General features: G+C 42.2%; 1 protein-coding gene and 1 long non-coding RNA gene across 4 annotated transcripts in view; one reads left to right on the top strand and one right to left on the bottom strand.

Annotated features, from left to right (window-relative positions):
* The window catches only part of NBN (nibrin), a 59,323-nt gene extending 51,460 nt beyond the window's left edge, over positions 1 to 7,863 (bottom strand). The window contains exons 1-5 of one of the 2 annotated variants that reach the window (XM_041769461.1): positions 7,678 to 7,863; positions 5,036 to 5,166; positions 3,625 to 3,773; positions 3,005 to 3,164; positions 638 to 741 (exon numbers count right to left, since the gene is read on the bottom strand). In XM_041769461.1, the coding sequence (XP_041625395.1) occupies positions 638 to 741; positions 3,005 to 3,164; positions 3,625 to 3,773; positions 5,036 to 5,166; positions 7,678 to 7,714 (581 nt within the window). In that variant the 5' untranslated portion in view covers positions 7,715 to 7,863. Of the gene's footprint in view, positions 1 to 637; positions 742 to 3,004; positions 3,165 to 3,624; positions 3,774 to 5,035; positions 5,167 to 6,151; positions 6,520 to 7,677 lie in introns of those variants that run through there. The other variant, XM_041769462.1, reaches the window with a different exon arrangement.
* LOC121499016 lies at positions 6,519 to 18,023 on the top strand. Of its 2 annotated transcripts, none has more exons than XR_005989966.1 (3): positions 6,519 to 6,899; positions 8,137 to 8,415; positions 17,595 to 18,023. It is a non-coding gene; the product is annotated as an uncharacterized LOC121499016 (long non-coding RNA). The 2 variants fall into 2 exon arrangements; XR_005989967.1 differs by lacking the exon at positions 17,595 to 18,023 and adding an exon at positions 9,390 to 9,443.
* The last annotated feature ends 702 nt before the right edge of the window (positions 18,024 to 18,725 follow it).

The raw sequence follows: 18,725 nt of genomic DNA, 5'->3' as shown, positions 1-18,725 counted from the left end.
CAGTGCCAAGCAAAATGCTCAGACCTTGTACACTCTATTACTTAAAATTACTGATGCTACTAAATACTTAAAACACAGGACAGGTGTTAGTCTCATTTTTCAAAAGTGGTAACTGATGCTCAAAAGAAATAAACTCCATTCCCAAGGCCACAGTGCTATTGATATTCTGGAGCGAGACTATGTGACTCCAGAACAGGAAGGCTGCATCACACAATTCCAGAGGTCCTGATTGCATGATACTCAACATGAGACATGTGGCCTTTGGATGGTACCTCTGCGCCATGTGCGGTCCTTCAATTTTTTTTGTTTAAATATTGGCAGATATGGGGGCATCTGGGGGCTCAGTTTGTTAAACTGAACACCACATCCTGAAACAGTCGTTAAAGAGGGAATCGACCTAAATAAAATCAGTGCTATCACACATTCTGTATGTCATATTATATTTAAAATACATGATATAGGAACTTCCCAGTTGGTGAACACATGGAGGTGCAGGGAGAGGGGCCTGCCTGGAGAGAACATGAAGCTCCTTGCCTTTTCCCCATACCTTGCCTTGTGCATCCTTCATCTGGCTGTTGGTTAGTATCCTTTATTATATCCTAATAAATTGGTATGTTAAAAAAAATACAGGATATACCTTTCAATTTGTGGAGGCTGTTTACTGGCCTTAACTGCTTTAAGAAATTCAGTAAAATATTCTGGCTTTACAATTGGACGTCCACAAATGAGTGCACATATTGTCTGGAAAGAAGAAAAACATATGTGAATATAAACACTCATTGCTAGCTTTTCTTTAAAGAAATGTTTTAAGTTAGAGACTATAAAGGGACATTTTTCCTTTCATCTTTCTAAATTTATAAAGGAGCCACAATCCATAAAATTGAAGTCAGTATTTGGTCACTGTTTAGTTTCAGTATATACAATGCTATATAATCACTTAACTTTAAGAAGCCACCAATTACAATATTAATTTAAAAACTGCTTTGGGGAGGGCAGAACAAGGTAACATAAGCCCATTTTAAAGTGTATTCCAATTTAAGAGTTCTTAACATGTTAAAAAGAGAAAAACGTGAGCTGTAAGATCTTTGCTGCCTAAATGTCTTTTGAGCAGATTGTAAGTATGGAATAAAGTATTTTTAAGAAAGTAAATAAAAGAATAACTGCTTGGGGTGGAGTAAAAGCTCAAAAGAAGTACAAAGAGACTATGGGGTGAGGGTGGAGAAACTTCAAGTAACAAGTGAACTAAGCTATAAACAGCAAATAAAATACACCACAAAATCTGAAAAAGATTAGAAAATACCACCACTGGAGATGAAAATAAAGATTCAGCATAATCTATGGAAATAACCCAACTGAAGAATCTCTAAGTATGCTTCTAATAACATGGAGTATTACTTAAATACGAGCAAACAACCTAAGGTGTCTCAAGACTGGAATCTGAATACACCAACCTCGAATGTGAGTGAAGTAACTGGCGTCTGGCAGGAAGCAGTGATGTGGAATTTAACAATGGACTGAGCAGGCTTCAATACCTGGGATCTTGGGTAATGGATTTAATTACTCCATGACTCAGTTTCCTCTTCAAAAAATAAAAATGGAACTGAATATTCCTTAGGTTTCTTTTTGGTTCTAATACTTAATGACTTAAAAAATATAAAGTAACCCGTACTTTTGGGAAATTAACCAAAAAAATAATATAATAACTAGGCTTTCTTTTTTGGCACATGACTGATCAAATATACTGAAAAAGGATTGCTCTGCAATGTTATCAGTATATATCCAGTGACTCTAATGCCCGCGCCATTTGTCTCCCAGTCACTGGAATAGTGTATACTCTGGTGAATGGGTACTAGTTCCAGGTCTGTCACGACTCATTAAAGTATCTCTTAAGACCATCTAACTGCCTTTGCTCTTATTTCATATTCACCCAGCAAGCACATAATTACTTAAATTTTACTTCTCAGGTACTTTAGTATCTTTAAGGGGATTGTGTTGGAGTCCACATATAAATATGTGGTTGCTATAAAGGTGCATCCCTAATATAAACTAATAAATAGATGTTTTGGTTTATTAGCATAAATTAGTACTCAGGAGGCCAATCACTCTGCTGAATTTATAAACTTCATAACCTTGCAAAGAGAGAAACTGATCCTTATCAGAGATAACCCCTCCAACATACAAGTTTAACTTGAGGTTCAATCAAGCCTTTCTCTAGGATACCTGTTTAGCTATAATACACATATTCTTATTAGATATTAAAGGATTTCTGTATCATCTAATAAAGGAATCTAAATGTTTGTTGCTTTTCACGATAGACATTAATTTAAAACATCTCACCTATCTACAGTCAACCTGTTTAAAGGAGATGAATCACCTCCCAATGTCATTCTTCAATTAGCTTTGGATATAACCAAATCTGATGAAGATGCAAAATCTGAAAACATACCAAAATATATCACTGTTTTAATGAAGAGTCAGCATCTTCTAAAGGTAGATATCTATGTATCTCTGGATGGCGAAGACATATTAAACCGTAAGAACTTAAAGAGTCTTTGTGATGAGGGCATTATACCAAAAAGAGACTAAGTAAGAGAGGATGAGACCATGAGATGAACTGGTGGAAGACAACTTGATAGAAGGGACTAGAGATGCTAACTCTGGAGACTGGTGGTCAACCTCAGTCACTTCGCTTTTAGACTGAAGATACCAACTCCACACTGTAGTAAACTTATTGGTGAAAATAGAACATAAATCATCTTTAAAATGCTAAATCAAAATCTGAGATATAATCTTACATGTTTTTGCTTGTCTCAAATAATAAACAGATTATCTGAAAAGTCATTCTAGCCTAAATGGTATACATTTAATGTGACATATATAAACCCACATCTAATAGCTCTGATAGTTTTAAAATAAATGGCCTTAACAATGTCTGTGTATAGCTGGTGAGTAAGCTTAGATTCACAAAACTTATTTTAACATAATAACAAGGCATTTAACCTACTTTAATGGTAACTTTGACTGATATCATGACAAGATGAGTACATTCTTCTGTCCAATTGTTTACAGTAAGTCCTCCAAGTTGCAAAATAGCTTGATTTAAAGCAGTTTTCCCAGAAACATCTAAACAAGAAGAGCATGCAACCAAAGGCTCATATTCTACTCTGTAAATGAGAACAAGTTACATAAAATTATACTACCACAGCTCCACAGATGGCATCTTATAGTACTTTAAACTTTAAGTTTACATCACATGCTGTTATTTTAACTCTTATGTATTATTACCCTTTCTAATTTATGAAATTATCATTTCCTAAGTCTTAAGTTGCATTTAAGAAAAAAAACAATGACTGAAGTTAACATTATACGTTCACTTATGTAGAATTAAACAAATGTAGCTCCCATCAGGTTCTTGGAGACCACTCAAACTCTTATTCCCTCTTAATCGCTACCTGTGATTGACAAAATGCACCGCCCACATGTGATGCAAAGTTCACTAATATGCTAAGTAGGAACTAAATTAAATGGTTTTAAATTCATTATCCATAAATATCACGTCCTTTAAAATTTGGGCTGTGCAAAAGAAAGCTGTACATTTTTAATAGGAATTTAAAAAGTTCTTACCTGAATTTACTTTCAAATACTCCAAAAGTAACCCTATCCCCTGTCTTCAAAACTTGAGAAAGGCCATGCTGCATTCTTTCGTCATTAACAAAGGTACCATACTTAGAATTATCTTTTAATGTCAATATAGGAATTTCATCTGTTTGACTCTGAAACAATCAATACATTTAAGTCTTTTACCATGCGGTAAATACAGTTCCCAAGCGAAAAGGTTTCAAAATAAAAAGCTAGTAACTTTTTGACTAGGTAATTGATAGATGGCTAATCGCCCACCATAGAAGGCAATAATTAGTTTCGGTTGCCTACAGAGAATCATCAGTTAACTAGAAATTAATGGCTAATGTCTGAATTCCAGAATCATTCCTCTTAGACCACGCATTTTCCTTTTTTTTTTTAATTTTTATTTATTTATTTATTTATGATAGTCACAGAGAGAGAGAGAGAGAGAGAGGCAGAGACATAGGCAGAGGGAGAAGCAGGCTCCATGCACTGGGAGCCCGATGTGGGATTCAATCCCGGGTCTCCAGGATCGCGCCCTGGGCCAAAGGCAGGCGCCAAACCGCTGAGCCACCCAGGGATCCCAGACCAAGCATTTTCTTTACTTTTGTCAGTCAGGGTAGAATGACCCCTCAATTTCACACATTTGAGAATTCTTTGCCTTTGTGTAGTCTGTTTCACACATGACAGCTTCGTCCCTAAGTTGTTTTTTTTTTTTTTTACATTATCAAAATAACACAGTAAAAAAAAGGTCCAATGAGAAAAGGCTTAGAATGTCTGACTTGCAGTAACAATTTTATTTTTCCTTTAGGAATTTCAACAATAATCCTTTACAACTAGAAAAATAAAGACACAAAACCTAAATATTACTGAACAGATGCAGCATCTGTTGATATGTAATATTTGCTCAAAATAATGGCTTTTCTTATTATCACCAGCATTATCAGGTGCACAGCCGTTTATATAACTTTTACCACCCACCGTTGTGATTAAAGCTAACCAACCAAAACAAACTCAAAAGAACTGTGGGACATAAGCAACAACTACTTTTCCTAATAAAATAAACCAATTCCCACTGTGAAAACCTACATTATGTGGGAAATGCCTGTGTTCACATGGCTACACAAACTCTTTAAAGCAAGGCACACAGCAAGCACTTAATGTTCATTAAATAAGTATAAATATGTTCTACTTCCTTTGAGCTTCTGAGTCACTACAATAGAGTAAAACACTGGAACAGAAACTTCAAATATAGAAACACACACCACTGTTACCACTACCAAAATTAAGTCATTTTAACATTTAAAAAAAACTAATTATGGAATTCAAAATCCTACAAACTCTTACACACCCAAATAGTCTTGTAATTTTGACACCCTTACTATAAGCTAGTGAAATAAAATGAGTAACATACCAGGTTGGTTACAGAAAAGTTAGCAGTTAAGGCAGCATGACTTCGACTGATTGACTGATCGCCTTCGATTAGAATGCTACAGTTTTTCCTTCCAACAATGTATTCAACACCAGTCAAAAGCCTGAATGGTTCTGAAAATTATTTAAAAAAAAAAAAGGTAAATGTATAGATATACACATGTATACATATATATACAGCAAGTATTTAAGAAACATACTTTTATTTTGCGCTTAAATGTTAGTAATCAACTTTATAGACATCAAACTTGTGCTTTCTAGTAAAGCCTCGCTGAAAGATGCAAACGATTACTTAACTAGATGGAAAGCTACAGCGTTTTCAAGTGATAACTACTGAAAAGTGTCAGAGGTGACTGGCTCTGTTCCTTAAGCGTCTGACTTTTGGTTTCCTCTCAGGTCCTGATCTGAGAGTCCTGATCTCCAGGTGCTAATCTCGGGGTCAGTATCTCCGGGTCCTGATCTTTGGGGTCCCAATCTCCGGGTCTGATCTCAGGGGGTCCTGATCTCCGGGTCTTGATCTCCAGGTGCTGATCTCGGGGTTCCCCATCTCCAGGTGCTGATCTGAGAGTCCCGACCTCTGAGTCTTGATCTCGGTCCCGATCTCCAGATGCTGATCTGGAGGGGTCCCGATCTCCATGGTCCCAATCTCCAGGTGCTGATTTCGGGGTCCAATCTCCAGGTGCTGATCTCGGTGTCCCAATCTCCGGGTCTTGATCTTGGGGGTCTGGATCTCCAGGTGCTGATCTTGGGGGTCCTGATCTCTGGATCTTGACCTCGGGTCCCGATCTCCAGGTGCTGATCTCGAGGGGTTCCAATCTCCGGGGTCCCAATCTCCAGGTGCTGATCTTGGGGGTCCGGATCTCCAGGTGCTGATCTCGGGGGTCCCGATCTCCAGGTGCCGATCTCGGGGTCCTGAACTCCAGGTGCTGAGACCCAGCCCCAGGTTGGGCTGGGTGCTCAGCAGGGGAGTCTGCTTGGGATTGGATATGTCCCTCTGCCCCCCCCCCCACCTCCCCTAAACAGATCCAAAAACCCATTGGGAAAATATGATGCAAAAAACTGTAAAGAAACATTTGCAGTTTACAGAAACTTCCCCTACCAGGTGGTACAGGACGCCGTGAAGTCACAAGAAGGAGAATGCACATGCCACTCGGGAAGTCAGGAGCAAAGCAACACAGGCAGGTCCACGCAAAGCAAGGTCGGACCTGATTTGAAGCGTACATTTTGGGGGAGCTGCGCGTTTATGTTGAAGGGAGCGTTTCAAACAAGTGGGCACGTCTCATCAGCTTAAAAACACGTTGAAATCACGAATTGTCTAACAGCGAGTTAGTCGAGACTAGCAGAGGCTGGCGGGGCGCCCGAGTCCGTCACTGGAGTGGCAGGGTCCTGCGGGCAGGGAAGCGGCGCCGGCTCCTCCGACCGAGCTTTTGTCCACAGAAACTCGCGGCCTAGAGGGGGGCTGTTTCCAGGGGTAAAACCGTGCCTCGGTTTACCCCACGGGGCCCACTAGATGCTGCTGAGAGTTCTCAACCCCCCAAAAGTCAACAAGGCGGGCCGCGGAGGGCAGAGGGTGCTTCCCACTGCGGCAGGTGCCGGGCCGAGGCGGCCACGGGGCGGCCGCTCCGGCTCCCACCGGCTCCCGGCCCTGCCCCCGCCGGCGCTCGCAGGGGTCCCCGGGGCCGCCGTTCAGCCAACGGTCTCCGCCTTCCCGCCGAGTTGGGCAAAGTGCGCACGACGCAGGCGCCCGCCGCCCCGCCCCGCCCCGCCGCCTGGGGACTCCTTCCCGGCGTTTCGCCCGCCCGAAGCCTGAAGCACCGGGGGACGCCCCGGGGGAGGCAACGGGGGAGGTACCGGGGGAGGCGCCGGGGGAGGTACCGCGGGAGGTACCGCGGGAGGCACCGGAGGAGGCACCGAGGGACGCCCCGGGGGAGGTGCCGGGGGAGGCTCCGGAGGACGCCCAGGGGGGACGCACCGGGGAAGGCACCGGGGGACGCTCCGGGGGATGCACCGGGGGACGCTCCGGGGGATGCACCGGGGAAGGCACCGGGGGACGCCCCGGGGGAGGCTCCGGAGGACGCCCAGGGGGGACGCACCGGGGAAGGCACCGGGGGACGCTCCGGGGGATGCACCGGGGGACGCCCCGGGGGAGGTGCCGGGGGAGCTCCGGAGGACGCCCAGGGGGGACGCACCGGGGAAGGCACCGGGGGGAAGCTCCGGGGGATGCACCGGGGAAGGCACCGAGGGGACGCTCCGGGGGACGCCCTTGGAGGACGCCCCTGAGGAGGCACCGGAGGGCCCCACCAGGGGAGGCACTGGAGGTCGCACCGGAGGGCGCCCCGGAGGACGCCCCGGGGGAGGCACCGGGGGACGCCGCGGAGGACACCGCGGAGGATGCCCCGGAGAGCGCCCCGGGGACGCGGCGGCGGCCAGCACTCGGCTCTGCGGGGCCTGCGCGCCGGGAAGCGGCCCCGGAACGCGGCGCCTCCCCCTCCCCCCCACGCACGCCGGACGGAGGCGGCGGCCCCGGAAGGCGGACACCGGGACCGGAAGCCCCGGTCCGCAGCCTCGGCCCCGCGCAGCCGACTGCTCCCGGGACGGCGGGCCGGGCCCTCCCCCCGCCCTCACCTCGGGCCGGGCCCCCGGCGGACAGCAGCTTCCACATGGCCTGGGTCCCCCGAGGCCCCCGCGCCCCGGCCGAGCGCGCGGCTGCAGCTCCCGCGGTCCGCGTGGGCTCCGGGGCGTGCGCGCTCCCGGGAGCTGGGCCGCGGGGCGGAGGGCGGAGGCCCGAGGGGGGGAGGGGAGGAGGGACGGGGGCGACGTGCGCTCCCGCTCGCCCCCTGGTGGTCGACGGCGGGAACTGCGCAGCGTGTACCCCGGTGCTGGCCGGCCCGCCTAGGGATCCCATCGCGGGGTGCTCAGCGGCTGTACGGTGAATATGGTGTCTGACGCTGAACGGGATTTTCTTCTTTTTTTCTAGCTACAAAGCAATGTCAGGAAACTTTGTAATTAAAGGCATTAACATGCCAGCCGGTTATGGAATGGCGTGCACTGGCGAGTTCTTAAATTGCGGTTATCCCTTTGTAGGAATCCTGAGGATGGTGATTGATCATTACGAGGACGGTAAAAAGATTGTAACCCGAGTCAACTCATTATTTCTGCTCTTCTCCAAGCTGACGTCAAGTTCTCCCAGCTGCTCTATTTCATGATGCTACCCTTCCGTCTAATCAGGAGCTGAACACTGCAGAGTCTCTCTTCCTTTTCGTTTCCACTTGTACCAAACTGGTCCAAGCTCTCAATACTCCAGTTGACCCCGAATCTTCTTCACCTTGCACTAATCCATTCTACATCCTGCACACTTACAAAGTAAGCATCCAAGAGCATGCTTGGGATCATATAATTTCTTGTTTTCTTTTTTTTTTAAATTATTTATTTATTCATGATAGGTTCAGAGGCAGAGACATAGAGGGAGAAGCAGGCTCCTCCCAGGGAGCCTGATATGAGACTTGATCCTGGACCAGGATCACGCCCTGAGCCAAAGGCTCAACCACTGAGCCACCAAGGCATCCCAATTTCTTGTTTTCTAAAGTAATTTTAATGAGAAGAAAAAAATGTTACCTTAGGAGGCATATTTATCAATGCTATAGCCTAAATGCAAAAATTGAATCAAGTGGTACAAAAAAAAGGATAATTATGACTAAGCAGGGCTTTTCTACAAATGGAAGGGTGGAAGCCCACTGTAATTCATCAGAGTAACAGAAAGAAAGAAAAAAAAAGAAAAATCACAGGATCAGCTTGGTAGTTGCCAAAAAAAGAATTTGATAAAACTCAACATCCCCTTATGATAAAAAAAAAAAACTCTCTGAAAAGTAGGAATAGTGGGAATTGATAAAGGGCATCTCTGAATAACTACAGCTTACATTATACTTAACATAAATTATTGAATGTTTCCCCCTGACATCAGGAATGAAACAAGGACATATCTGCTATTACCATGTATTTTTTTAAAGATTTTTTATTTATTCTTGAGAGACGGAGAGAGAAAGAGAGAGAGAGGCAGAGACACAGGCAGAGGGAGAAGCAGCCTCCATGTAGGGAGCCCGACGTGGGACTCGATCCCAGGGCCCCAGGGTCACGCCCTGAGCTGAAGGCTGTGCTAAACCCATGAGCCACCCCGGCTACCCTACCATATATTTTTAACATGGTATTGGATGCTCAAGCCAATGTACTAAAGGAGAAAAAGAAAAAGCGTAATGATCAGAAAGGAAGAAATAACACTGTCTTTACTTAACAAGTTAAACGGTTGTGTAAACTTAAAATCTAAAAGAATCTATTGACAGGGATCCCTGGGTGGCGCAGCTGTTTAGCGCCTGCCTTTGGCCCAGGGCGCGATCCTGGAGACCCGGGATTGAATCCCACGTCGGACTCCCGGTGCATGGAGCCTGCTTCTCCCTCTGCCTATGCCTCTGCCTCTCTCTCCCTCTCTCTCTCTCTCTCTCTCTCTCTCTCTCTCTGTGACTGTCATAAATAAATAAAAATTAAAAAAAAAAAAGAATCTATTGACAAATTATTTGAATTAATAAGTGAACGTAATAAGGTCACTGGATACAATGATTACAAAACTTAATTGTATTTCAGAAAATAAATAAAAAATGACACATAAAATAGACAAGCATATTAGCACCGAAAGTCCTCAAATACCTAGAAATAAATCTATCAGGGAGCACCTGGGTGGCTCAGTGGTTGAGCATCTGCCTTTGGCTCAGGGCATGATCCCGGGGTCCTGGGATCAAGTACCGCATCAAGCTCCCTGCAGGGAGTCTGCTTCACCCTCTGCCTGTGTCTCTGCCTCTCTCTGTGTCCCTCATAAATAAATAAATAATCTTTAAAAAAAGAAAGACATCTGTCAAAAGATATGATACAAACATTACTGATTGCAAAACATTGACAGAAATTAAATCCTAAATAAATGCAGGTATAATATACCATGTTTATGGACTATTAAGATGTCATCCCTCCCAAAACTGATTTATAAATTCAATGCAATTTCAATAATGTCCCAGAAGATTTTTTGAATGGAAAGTAATAAGCAGATTCTAAAATATATATGGAAATTAAAAAGCTGAGAATAGCCAAGGTAATTTCAAAAACCAAAGCTGGAATATTTACACTACCTGACATTATAAGATTAAAATCATTAAGTCAGTTCCAATTGGCACAAGGATAGAAAATAGGCAAATGGTCAAGAGAGACCTAAAAAAGATCCACACATGTAAGGTAATTTGATTTTTCAAAGGTGATAGTACAGAGCAATACAGGAAAGTTGGGTTTTTTTGGAGGGAAGTGTTCAATAAATGATCCTGGAGATATTAACACTACAGAAGAAATGAAGGCTGACCACCTACCTCGCACACATACAAAAAAATCAATTCCAGAAGGGTCATAAATCTAAATATGAAAGTAAAATAAATACTCTAGAAGAAAGTATGACTGAGAAATAAGCAAATTTTTCTTAAATAGGACATGAAAAAGTATGCTCTGAACTCCATAAATTCTTAAATTTCACTGATTTTATGGATCCCCAACAATTTATAGGTATTTTCTTACTCTTCTGGAGTCTACATATTTCACCAAGGCCTCCAATTTTTGTTAACCTAACCGGATTAGTATAATGCCATCAATGTAGCAGACCACTGTTGTGTTCTGCGAGATGTCCAAACATTTCAAATCTCTTAGGATTACATTAAGACAGAGGGTAGAAGAGACAATGTAGCCCTAAGGGAACACTATAAATATTTTCTATTATTCATTCTCATTGAATGCAAACGCTTTCCAATTCTACTTTCTAATAAGGTCGGGAAATAACACATTCATCATATCAGTCACCACAAGTCAATGACCTGAGGTCATCTGGCTCTGCTCCTGTAAAGATATCATATGCTCTAACTGGGGTTATTACTTGGTTGAATTGCGGCAGTCTATCGTCCATTCTCTAGGAACTGTTGGATCTTTGGAGGGACATGTATGGTGAATTAAATGCAGTTTAGATGGGAACCAAAAGTGGCATTATTATCTACCATTCTCCTATATTGTTTTTATTCAATATATTCACTGTGCAATTTCAGAGGCTCCCCTTTCCCACTTTGATAACTCTTATCCCATTGGCCAAGGAACTGATGTGGGTGTTTTACTACCTATCAAGTATGTCCATTCCAATTGTACATTTAGGACTGGCGGAATGACCACCACATGGGTGCTTGTGCCCAGTGGACCTGCTATATGCCAGATCTGGGCAGAAACTCCATTATCTGGCTCCTGTATACCTCTACTATAATTGAGGACTGTCATAATACTCAGAGTTCCTAGGTATCAATAATGATTGTGTCCAACAATTTTCAAAATGGTCAGGCATTCTCTTATCTTCAGTGTATGGTTTTCCAAAGGAATGGCCACAGGTCCCTTTGGGGAAGAATTGGGAGTGGAGTAGGGGTGGGAGAAGTCATGACCATATATTCTGACTACGGTGTTGAAGGGTCCTCCCTCCCAGCATTCTTGCCTCTCCTTCAGCTACTGGGCTCTGGACTGATAAACTGGCTCAAGTCAGGAAACTAGGGAAGAGAGTGAAACTTTTTATGAAGGCCTTTGCTTTCAGCCTTGGGGTCATCCATCCTCGATTTTTTTTTTTTTTTTTTGAGCACACTCTGGTTGGCTAGCTTCTATCTTTTCCCCATATTCTATTAATCATCTTCACAGCTCTCTCTAGGTTAAGACCACTGACTGCCACTCTAATCTTGCCACCCAATCGGACTGTTGTATCCTTATGACGTTTACGTGCTGCCCCCTGGCCTCTGTTGTTTCAGGATTTTATTATCCTTGTTGCTATCTCTGAACCTAGCTTGGTAACATCATCTTTTGTCATCAGCTATGACCCACAGAGGAGAGCCACCACTGAGCTTCTCACTGATGGGATACCTCTCTCACCAGAAAATTCCTAGTCACTTTGATAATGGAGCATCCAGCTTTAATATGGCATAGTCTCTCTAGCATGCCCACTTTTCTGAGCATTTTGCTCCCTGCTCCCACCATCTGCCATGACAATTCTATTTCTACTTCTTTGAGTATGGGCCACCACTTTCTTCAAGCTTCTGAGAGCCATCATGGAAGTATGCTAGTCATATTTCCCAGGATCCTTACCAGGATTCATTCTTCTCTTCCTGATGAGTGTTCCCAAATCAATAAACACTCCCTTATCCAAATTCATTTTCCATTTGCATCTTGTTCAGCATCCTCAGAATACAGTCCCAAAAGTATTCTCCTTGCTCCTGCTGGCACATATTGATGGCCTTGCAGCTCCTTTACTGTAAGGTCACATTTTCACTCATCAGACCAAGTCCTTCTCGAGCTGGGTTACACATAACTTAGCCCTTTATTCCCTAGAAAGGGAGATGGGGAAATGTCAGAGTGACAAAGGAAAATTTATCTGTTGCTTGGCAACAGCATGAATCTAATAATCAGAGCTTGGAAAATCTTTAAAAAGGGGGCAGAAGGCAGATAGAGTTTAAGATCAGTAGCAAATTGGTCTGCTTACTATTCCACGCACACTGTTTCATGTAGCTTACTAACATCTGCTCCCACCCTCTGTTCTGTTGTAAACAAACCCCACCAGATCTTTTAAGTCTTCATAAAAACTTCCCTCTATGTCTTGCTTTAAATTAAATATGGCTCGCATCCTAGATCAGTTTTTCTCTATCAGTTCTAGGATACCTGTCCAATGCCTCTCCCATAGTTCCTGACCCATAGGATATCCACCATATTTTTTGGCCAAGAGGATTACTCTTTCTCCCTAAATCCCTACACCTTCACTTCCCATTTCAGCATCTTATTCTTCTCCAACTTGCAATATCTTTCCTAGATAAGATCATTATATGTGAATACCCACCCTCTATAAATCCTGTTACTGCCACTGCAGATATATCCATGTCATTGTCCATATTCTTTTTTTTTTAAAAAAAAAAAGATTTTATTTATTTATTCATGAGAGACACACAGAGAGAGGCAGAGACACAAGCAGAGGAAGAAGCAGGCTCCATGCAGAAAGCCCGATATGGGACTTGGTCCCAGGACTCCAGGATTATGCCCTGGGTCGAAGGCAGGTGCTTAACTGCTGAGCCACCCAGGTGTCCCAACTTGTCCATATTTATTGAGAACATTGCCGCCTATGTGAGAGCTTTCTGCTCCATCCCAACTCCTGACATTCTTCTCAAGTAACTACAAGACACAAGTGGAAAACACATTTTACCCATTAGCCTCACATTTCTTTGACTTTTTCAAATCCTGTGATTTTCACCTCTGCTTTACACACATAACCTCTTCAATGGCTACTGTTTAGATCTTTCCATCATCAGTACCTTCCTTTAATATCCTACTTTCTGACTGGAGCTGTCTGGCCTTCTAGGTTTCTTATACACTCACTTCATAACACCTGCTTTTTAGCTTCATCAAGTCTCTCACCACTTGATCCTTCCACTTTACCTAAGTGACCAGTCTCCTATCTTCCATCACATCCCAACTGGATACTAGGTTTGGAGTTTGAACTGCTTTTACTCACAGCTCTGCTCTCAGTACTGGGAGCAGCTCTCAGAAATAATTTTAGTCTCAGCTCTTATCTCATTGCTTACTTATTTATGAGCCCTAATAATCCTCAACCATGAGCCAATTATACAACCACCTCCTACTGAAGTTTTTGGATTAAATCTGCCTATCTTTGAAAACATAGGAACAGTGAAAATTCATAAGCTCTAATATCAGTTAAACTATAGAACATGACTCATCAGTTCCACTTCCTGCTTTAAAAAAAAAAAAAAAAAAACATTCTCTGAAATCCTGAAGAGCTATTTTACACCTTTGCCAGTTTCCTCAGATCAGGTCATCCCCTGGCCTCCTTCAAAGAATATGGGGTCCTATCTTCCTGAGGAAATTCCTGTAAGGACTTCTTTATAATTTCTGTCCTACTCTGCCCTTATTCTCATCATAAGACAAACTTCTTTTCTTTTAAAATCTATACATACACCTCATCCTTACCTTTCTATCTCTGGTATCAGGGTATGATTTGGCCCTTTAGTTTAGGATCCGTTCCTCCATTTGTGCTCAATTTTAAAACCTACCTCCTTTCATCTTTCCCAGAGGCTTGCTTTCTCAGTTACCTCCATCTCCTACATATTTTCCATTTCTCTTTTTGATTCCTTCACCTTATCTGAAAAACATTTAAAAGGCCATGTTGCAGACAGATCAATGGAACAGAATAGAAAACCCAGAAATGAACCCACAACAATATGGTCAACTAATCTTCGACAAAGTAGGAATGAATATACAATAGAAAAAAGTCTCTTCAACAAATAGTGTTTGAAAAACTGGACAGCAACATGCAAAAGACTGAAACTGGACCACTTGCTTACACCACCCAAAAATAAATTCAAAATGGATGAAAGACCTAAATGTAAGACAAGAAACCATTAAAATCCTAGAGGAAAACATAGGCGGTAAGCTCCCTGACATTGGCCATAGCAACTTCTTATTAGATAGGTCACTGGATGCAAGGGAAACAAAAGCAAAAACAAACTATAGGAACTTCATCAAAATAAAAAGGTTTTGCACAGTGAAGCAAACAATCAACAAAACTAAAAGGCAAACTATAGAATGGGAGAAGATATTTGCAAATGACATATCTAATAAAGGAAGGGTTAGTATCTAAAATACATAAAGTACTTATAATACTCAAGACCCAAAAACCAATAATCTAGTTTAAAAAAATGGACAGAAGAGATGATTAGACATTTTTCCAAAGAAGACATCTAAATGGCAACAGGCACATGAAAAGAAAATATCACTCATCATCAGGGAAATACAAATCAAAACTGCAATGAGATATCACCTCAACCATCAGGATGGCTAAAATGAACATAGGAGACAACAGGTGTGGCAAGCATTTGGAGTAAGGGGAAACCCTTTTACACTGTGATGGGACTACAAACTGGTGCATCCACTCTGGAAAACAGTATGGAGGTTCCTCAAAAAGTTAAAAATTGAAAAAAAAATTTAAGGTAAAAATAGAACTAACCTATGATCCAACAATTGCACTACTAGGTATTTACCCAGAAAATATAAGAACACTAATTCAGCAGAAGATACCTAGCCCTATGTTTATTGAAGCATTATTTACAATAGTCAAATTGTGGAAGCAGCCCAAGTGTCCATCAATAGATGAATTAATAAAGAAGAAGTGCCATATATATACATAAAAAATGAAGTCTTGCCATTTGCAACAACATGGAAAGAGTGAGAGACTATTATACTAAATGAAATAAGTCAGAGAAGGAAATTATATGTGGAATTTAAGAATCAATACAAATGAATATAGGGGGGAAAAGAGAGGAAAACCAAGAAACAGACTCTTAACTTTAGAGAACAAACTGTTGGTTACCAGAACTGGGGTGGGCATGGGAATGGTGATGGATATTAAATAGGTGATGGATATCAAGGAGGGCACTTGTGATGAGCACTGGGTGTTTTATGTGTGTTGAATTACTAAATTCTTACACCTGAAACTAATATTCCATTGCATGTTAACTAGAATTTAAGTAAAAACTTGGAAAAATGATAAATAAAAGATCATGTTGTCTTCACCCCAATATCATTAACTTGGCCATTAATTTCTAACTAATGTTAATCTACAGCATAGGTTTAACAGAGCTAGGATTTCATTGTCCCAGGATCACACACAGGTAACAATAAAGGCAGCTCAGTCTCCTCTTACATATAAGTGCGCTTAACTTATATCTACTTTGCAGTATTATTGTTAGTATTAAATGAGATGCTACACTGTACATCATAGGTTTAAACAAATATTGGATTCCTTTCCTTCCTTTCTAGTTCCTTTTTTTTTTTTTAATTTTTTATTTATTTATGATAGTCACAGAGAGAAAGAGAGGCAGAGACACAGGCAGAGGGAGAAGCAGGCTCCATGCACCGGGAGCCCGACGTGGGATTCGATCCCGGGTCTCCAGGATCGCGCCCTGGGCCAAAGGCAGGCGCCAAACCGCTGCGCCACCCAGGGATCCCCCTTTCTAGTTCCTTTGGGGTGGGGCTGTGTCTAAGTCATATTTGGGTCCCTACTGTCTAAATCACTTTCATATCTGTAATATTTATCATAGTAATGAGTACCTGATATAACTGTTTATTGAATTTAACTACTCATCGAAACACTTTTGCACCTGTGTTCAGTACTTTTGTTGAGCTGTGAAAGTAGGTGTGGTTTGGGGAAATGAGAAGCATGCGGAGAACAGTGATGACTCAGTGTGTGTCATCTTTCTTTGTGAAGATTATTAGAATACAATCAGATAGTACGGAACAAATGAATTCTATTTCTCTAGCTCAACCCTAATTCTACTTTACTAGAATTATTTCACTGTGATAATTCTGTTTTATAGTTTACTCGAATAAAAAAATAACTTCTGTGTGTCTTAATTGTTTCATCTTTTTTTTTTTTTAAGATTTTATTTATTCATTCATGAGAGACAGAGAGAGAGAGACAGAGACACAAGCCGAGGGAGAAACAGGCTCCCTGCAGGGAGCCCGATGTGGGACTCGATCCCGGGTCTCCAGTATCATACCCCGGGCTGCAGGCAGTGCTAAACCGCTGCACCACCGGGGCTGCCCAATTGTTTCATCTTTATATGGAAGTAAAACAGTATTTATCAAGTTAGTCTGCAAATCATAGCAGAGTTACCCAAAGCATCAGTGGATTACTTGAATCAAATTGGCTGTTTAACTATAATTTATTTTTAATTGAAAGATAAATGAAGATAAAGTCACAAATTGCAAAGTATAAGACTTACCTTTGGGATCCCTGGGTGGCGCAGCGGTTTGGCGCCTGCCTTTGGCCCAGGGCGCGATCCTGGAGACCCGGGATCGAATCCCACGTCGGGCTCCCGGTGCATGGAGCCTGCTTTTCCCTCTGCCTGTGTCTCTGCCTCTCTCTCTCTCTGTGACTATCATAAATAAATAAAGATTTAAAAAAAAAAAAAAAAGACTTACCTTTACAGAACGAGAAGCATTAAACCTTTGGGATCATGGGTAAGCCTCCCTTCAAGAATTCATTCAAGAAGATAATTGATGATTGTAAGGCACTTTGAAAATATGAAGCTTCATATTCACCTAGAATGTGTAAAATTGGTTGAGGTGTTCAAACACTGGAGATACACAAGAGCTAATTTTCTAAAGAAAGAATATTACCTATCAGGTTTTTTTTTTTTAAATCTTAATAGCACTTCACAATGCCCTTCTTAGTAACCTACCAGGTGGCCTATAATAACTCCACCAAATTTAATCTGCTTGTAAAAATCACAGATTTTTAAAACTACAAATGATTTGGGACATAATTTACACCAACATACAATTTTATGATGAGGAAAATAAAGCTGATAAACGTGTGGAAAGAAAATCTGTAGTAGAGTCACGACAAGCAGATCTTCTGTTTCTCGGTGCAGATTCTCTATGGATCCCTTCAGCAGCAGCCTGGACCAAGTCCTCTGAGCACTAGCTGTGCACTGTAACCTCAGCCACCTGCGACCCTTTCAAGTGACTTCAAGGAGAAACCAAATACAAGAAGAACCAGAAAATCAGTGAAGTGGAGACACACAGGCAATATTTTTATCAGACATGCTAGAAACACGATGAATGTATTAAGACGACCTAAGGGTCCCCCACGTGTCTAGGTAGAAATCAATAAACCTTCATTTTTACAACCCAACAAATTACACCTTGTGATGTGCAGACCTTGGAGAACTGCCTGCAAGCACGTCTACTCCCTACCCTTTTTATATATAATCCCCAGTAAACTGACAAGCTTTGGAGCAGTTCTTTCAACCCAATCTGAAATACTGTCTCCCGGGCTATTGTCCTCAGTAAAATGACAAATAAAGCATTTATTCACCTACTTTGAGGTTGACTTTTTTTTCAGTTGACATTACTGTTTAGCAATCCCTGCGCTATGCAGGTAGGAGTGAATGCTGGATGGAAAGCCAGAGGTAGGAACATTATCAATGGTTGTTCCCTTTTTCCAGATTCAGACTTGCACCTTTTAAGAACGTTACTGGTCCAGTGGCCTGTACCTCCCACCTGAAGTGCTCATGACTTTCCCTTTCAGGTGGGCCTTCTTTGTTTTCTTCAGTAGTGAAACAGAAACCATGCAAACAAAACAAAACAAAACAAAACAAAAAAAAAAAGAAACCATGCAAACCTCATGCCCTCTCCAAGGCAATGCTTAACACCTCTCTGGTCTTTTCGGGGGGGGGGGGGGGGGGACGTGGTTCTTTATTTCCCTGGCAGTCGGGACTGAGCTGATGTACCTGTGTGACTTTAGACCTGAGGGTTTGCAGTTTGAAGTTCATTGCTACTGGGGAAACATAGTTAAAACAAAATCTTCTGGCACCCTAATATAGAAGAGACAGGAAACCGTTTTATTATTGAATAAGCATAAACCAGAATCAAAGGCAATCTGCTGGAGAAATTACTGAGAGAAATCTCAACTTTTTAAATAGGCAGGCAGATAAAACCCATTCTGCACAAACCCATTCTCAAGGTGCATAATGGCTCATCCTTGAGGAAGAGGACTTGAC

The sequence above is a fragment of the Vulpes lagopus genome, chromosome 9 (genome assembly GCF_018345385.1).
Source record: "Vulpes lagopus strain Blue_001 chromosome 9, ASM1834538v1, whole genome shotgun sequence".
NCBI classification, from domain to species: Eukaryota; Metazoa; Chordata; class Mammalia; order Carnivora; family Canidae; genus Vulpes; species Vulpes lagopus.
The sequence above is the reverse complement of the archived record's forward strand: the minus strand, read 5'-3'. Positions and strand labels throughout refer to the sequence as shown.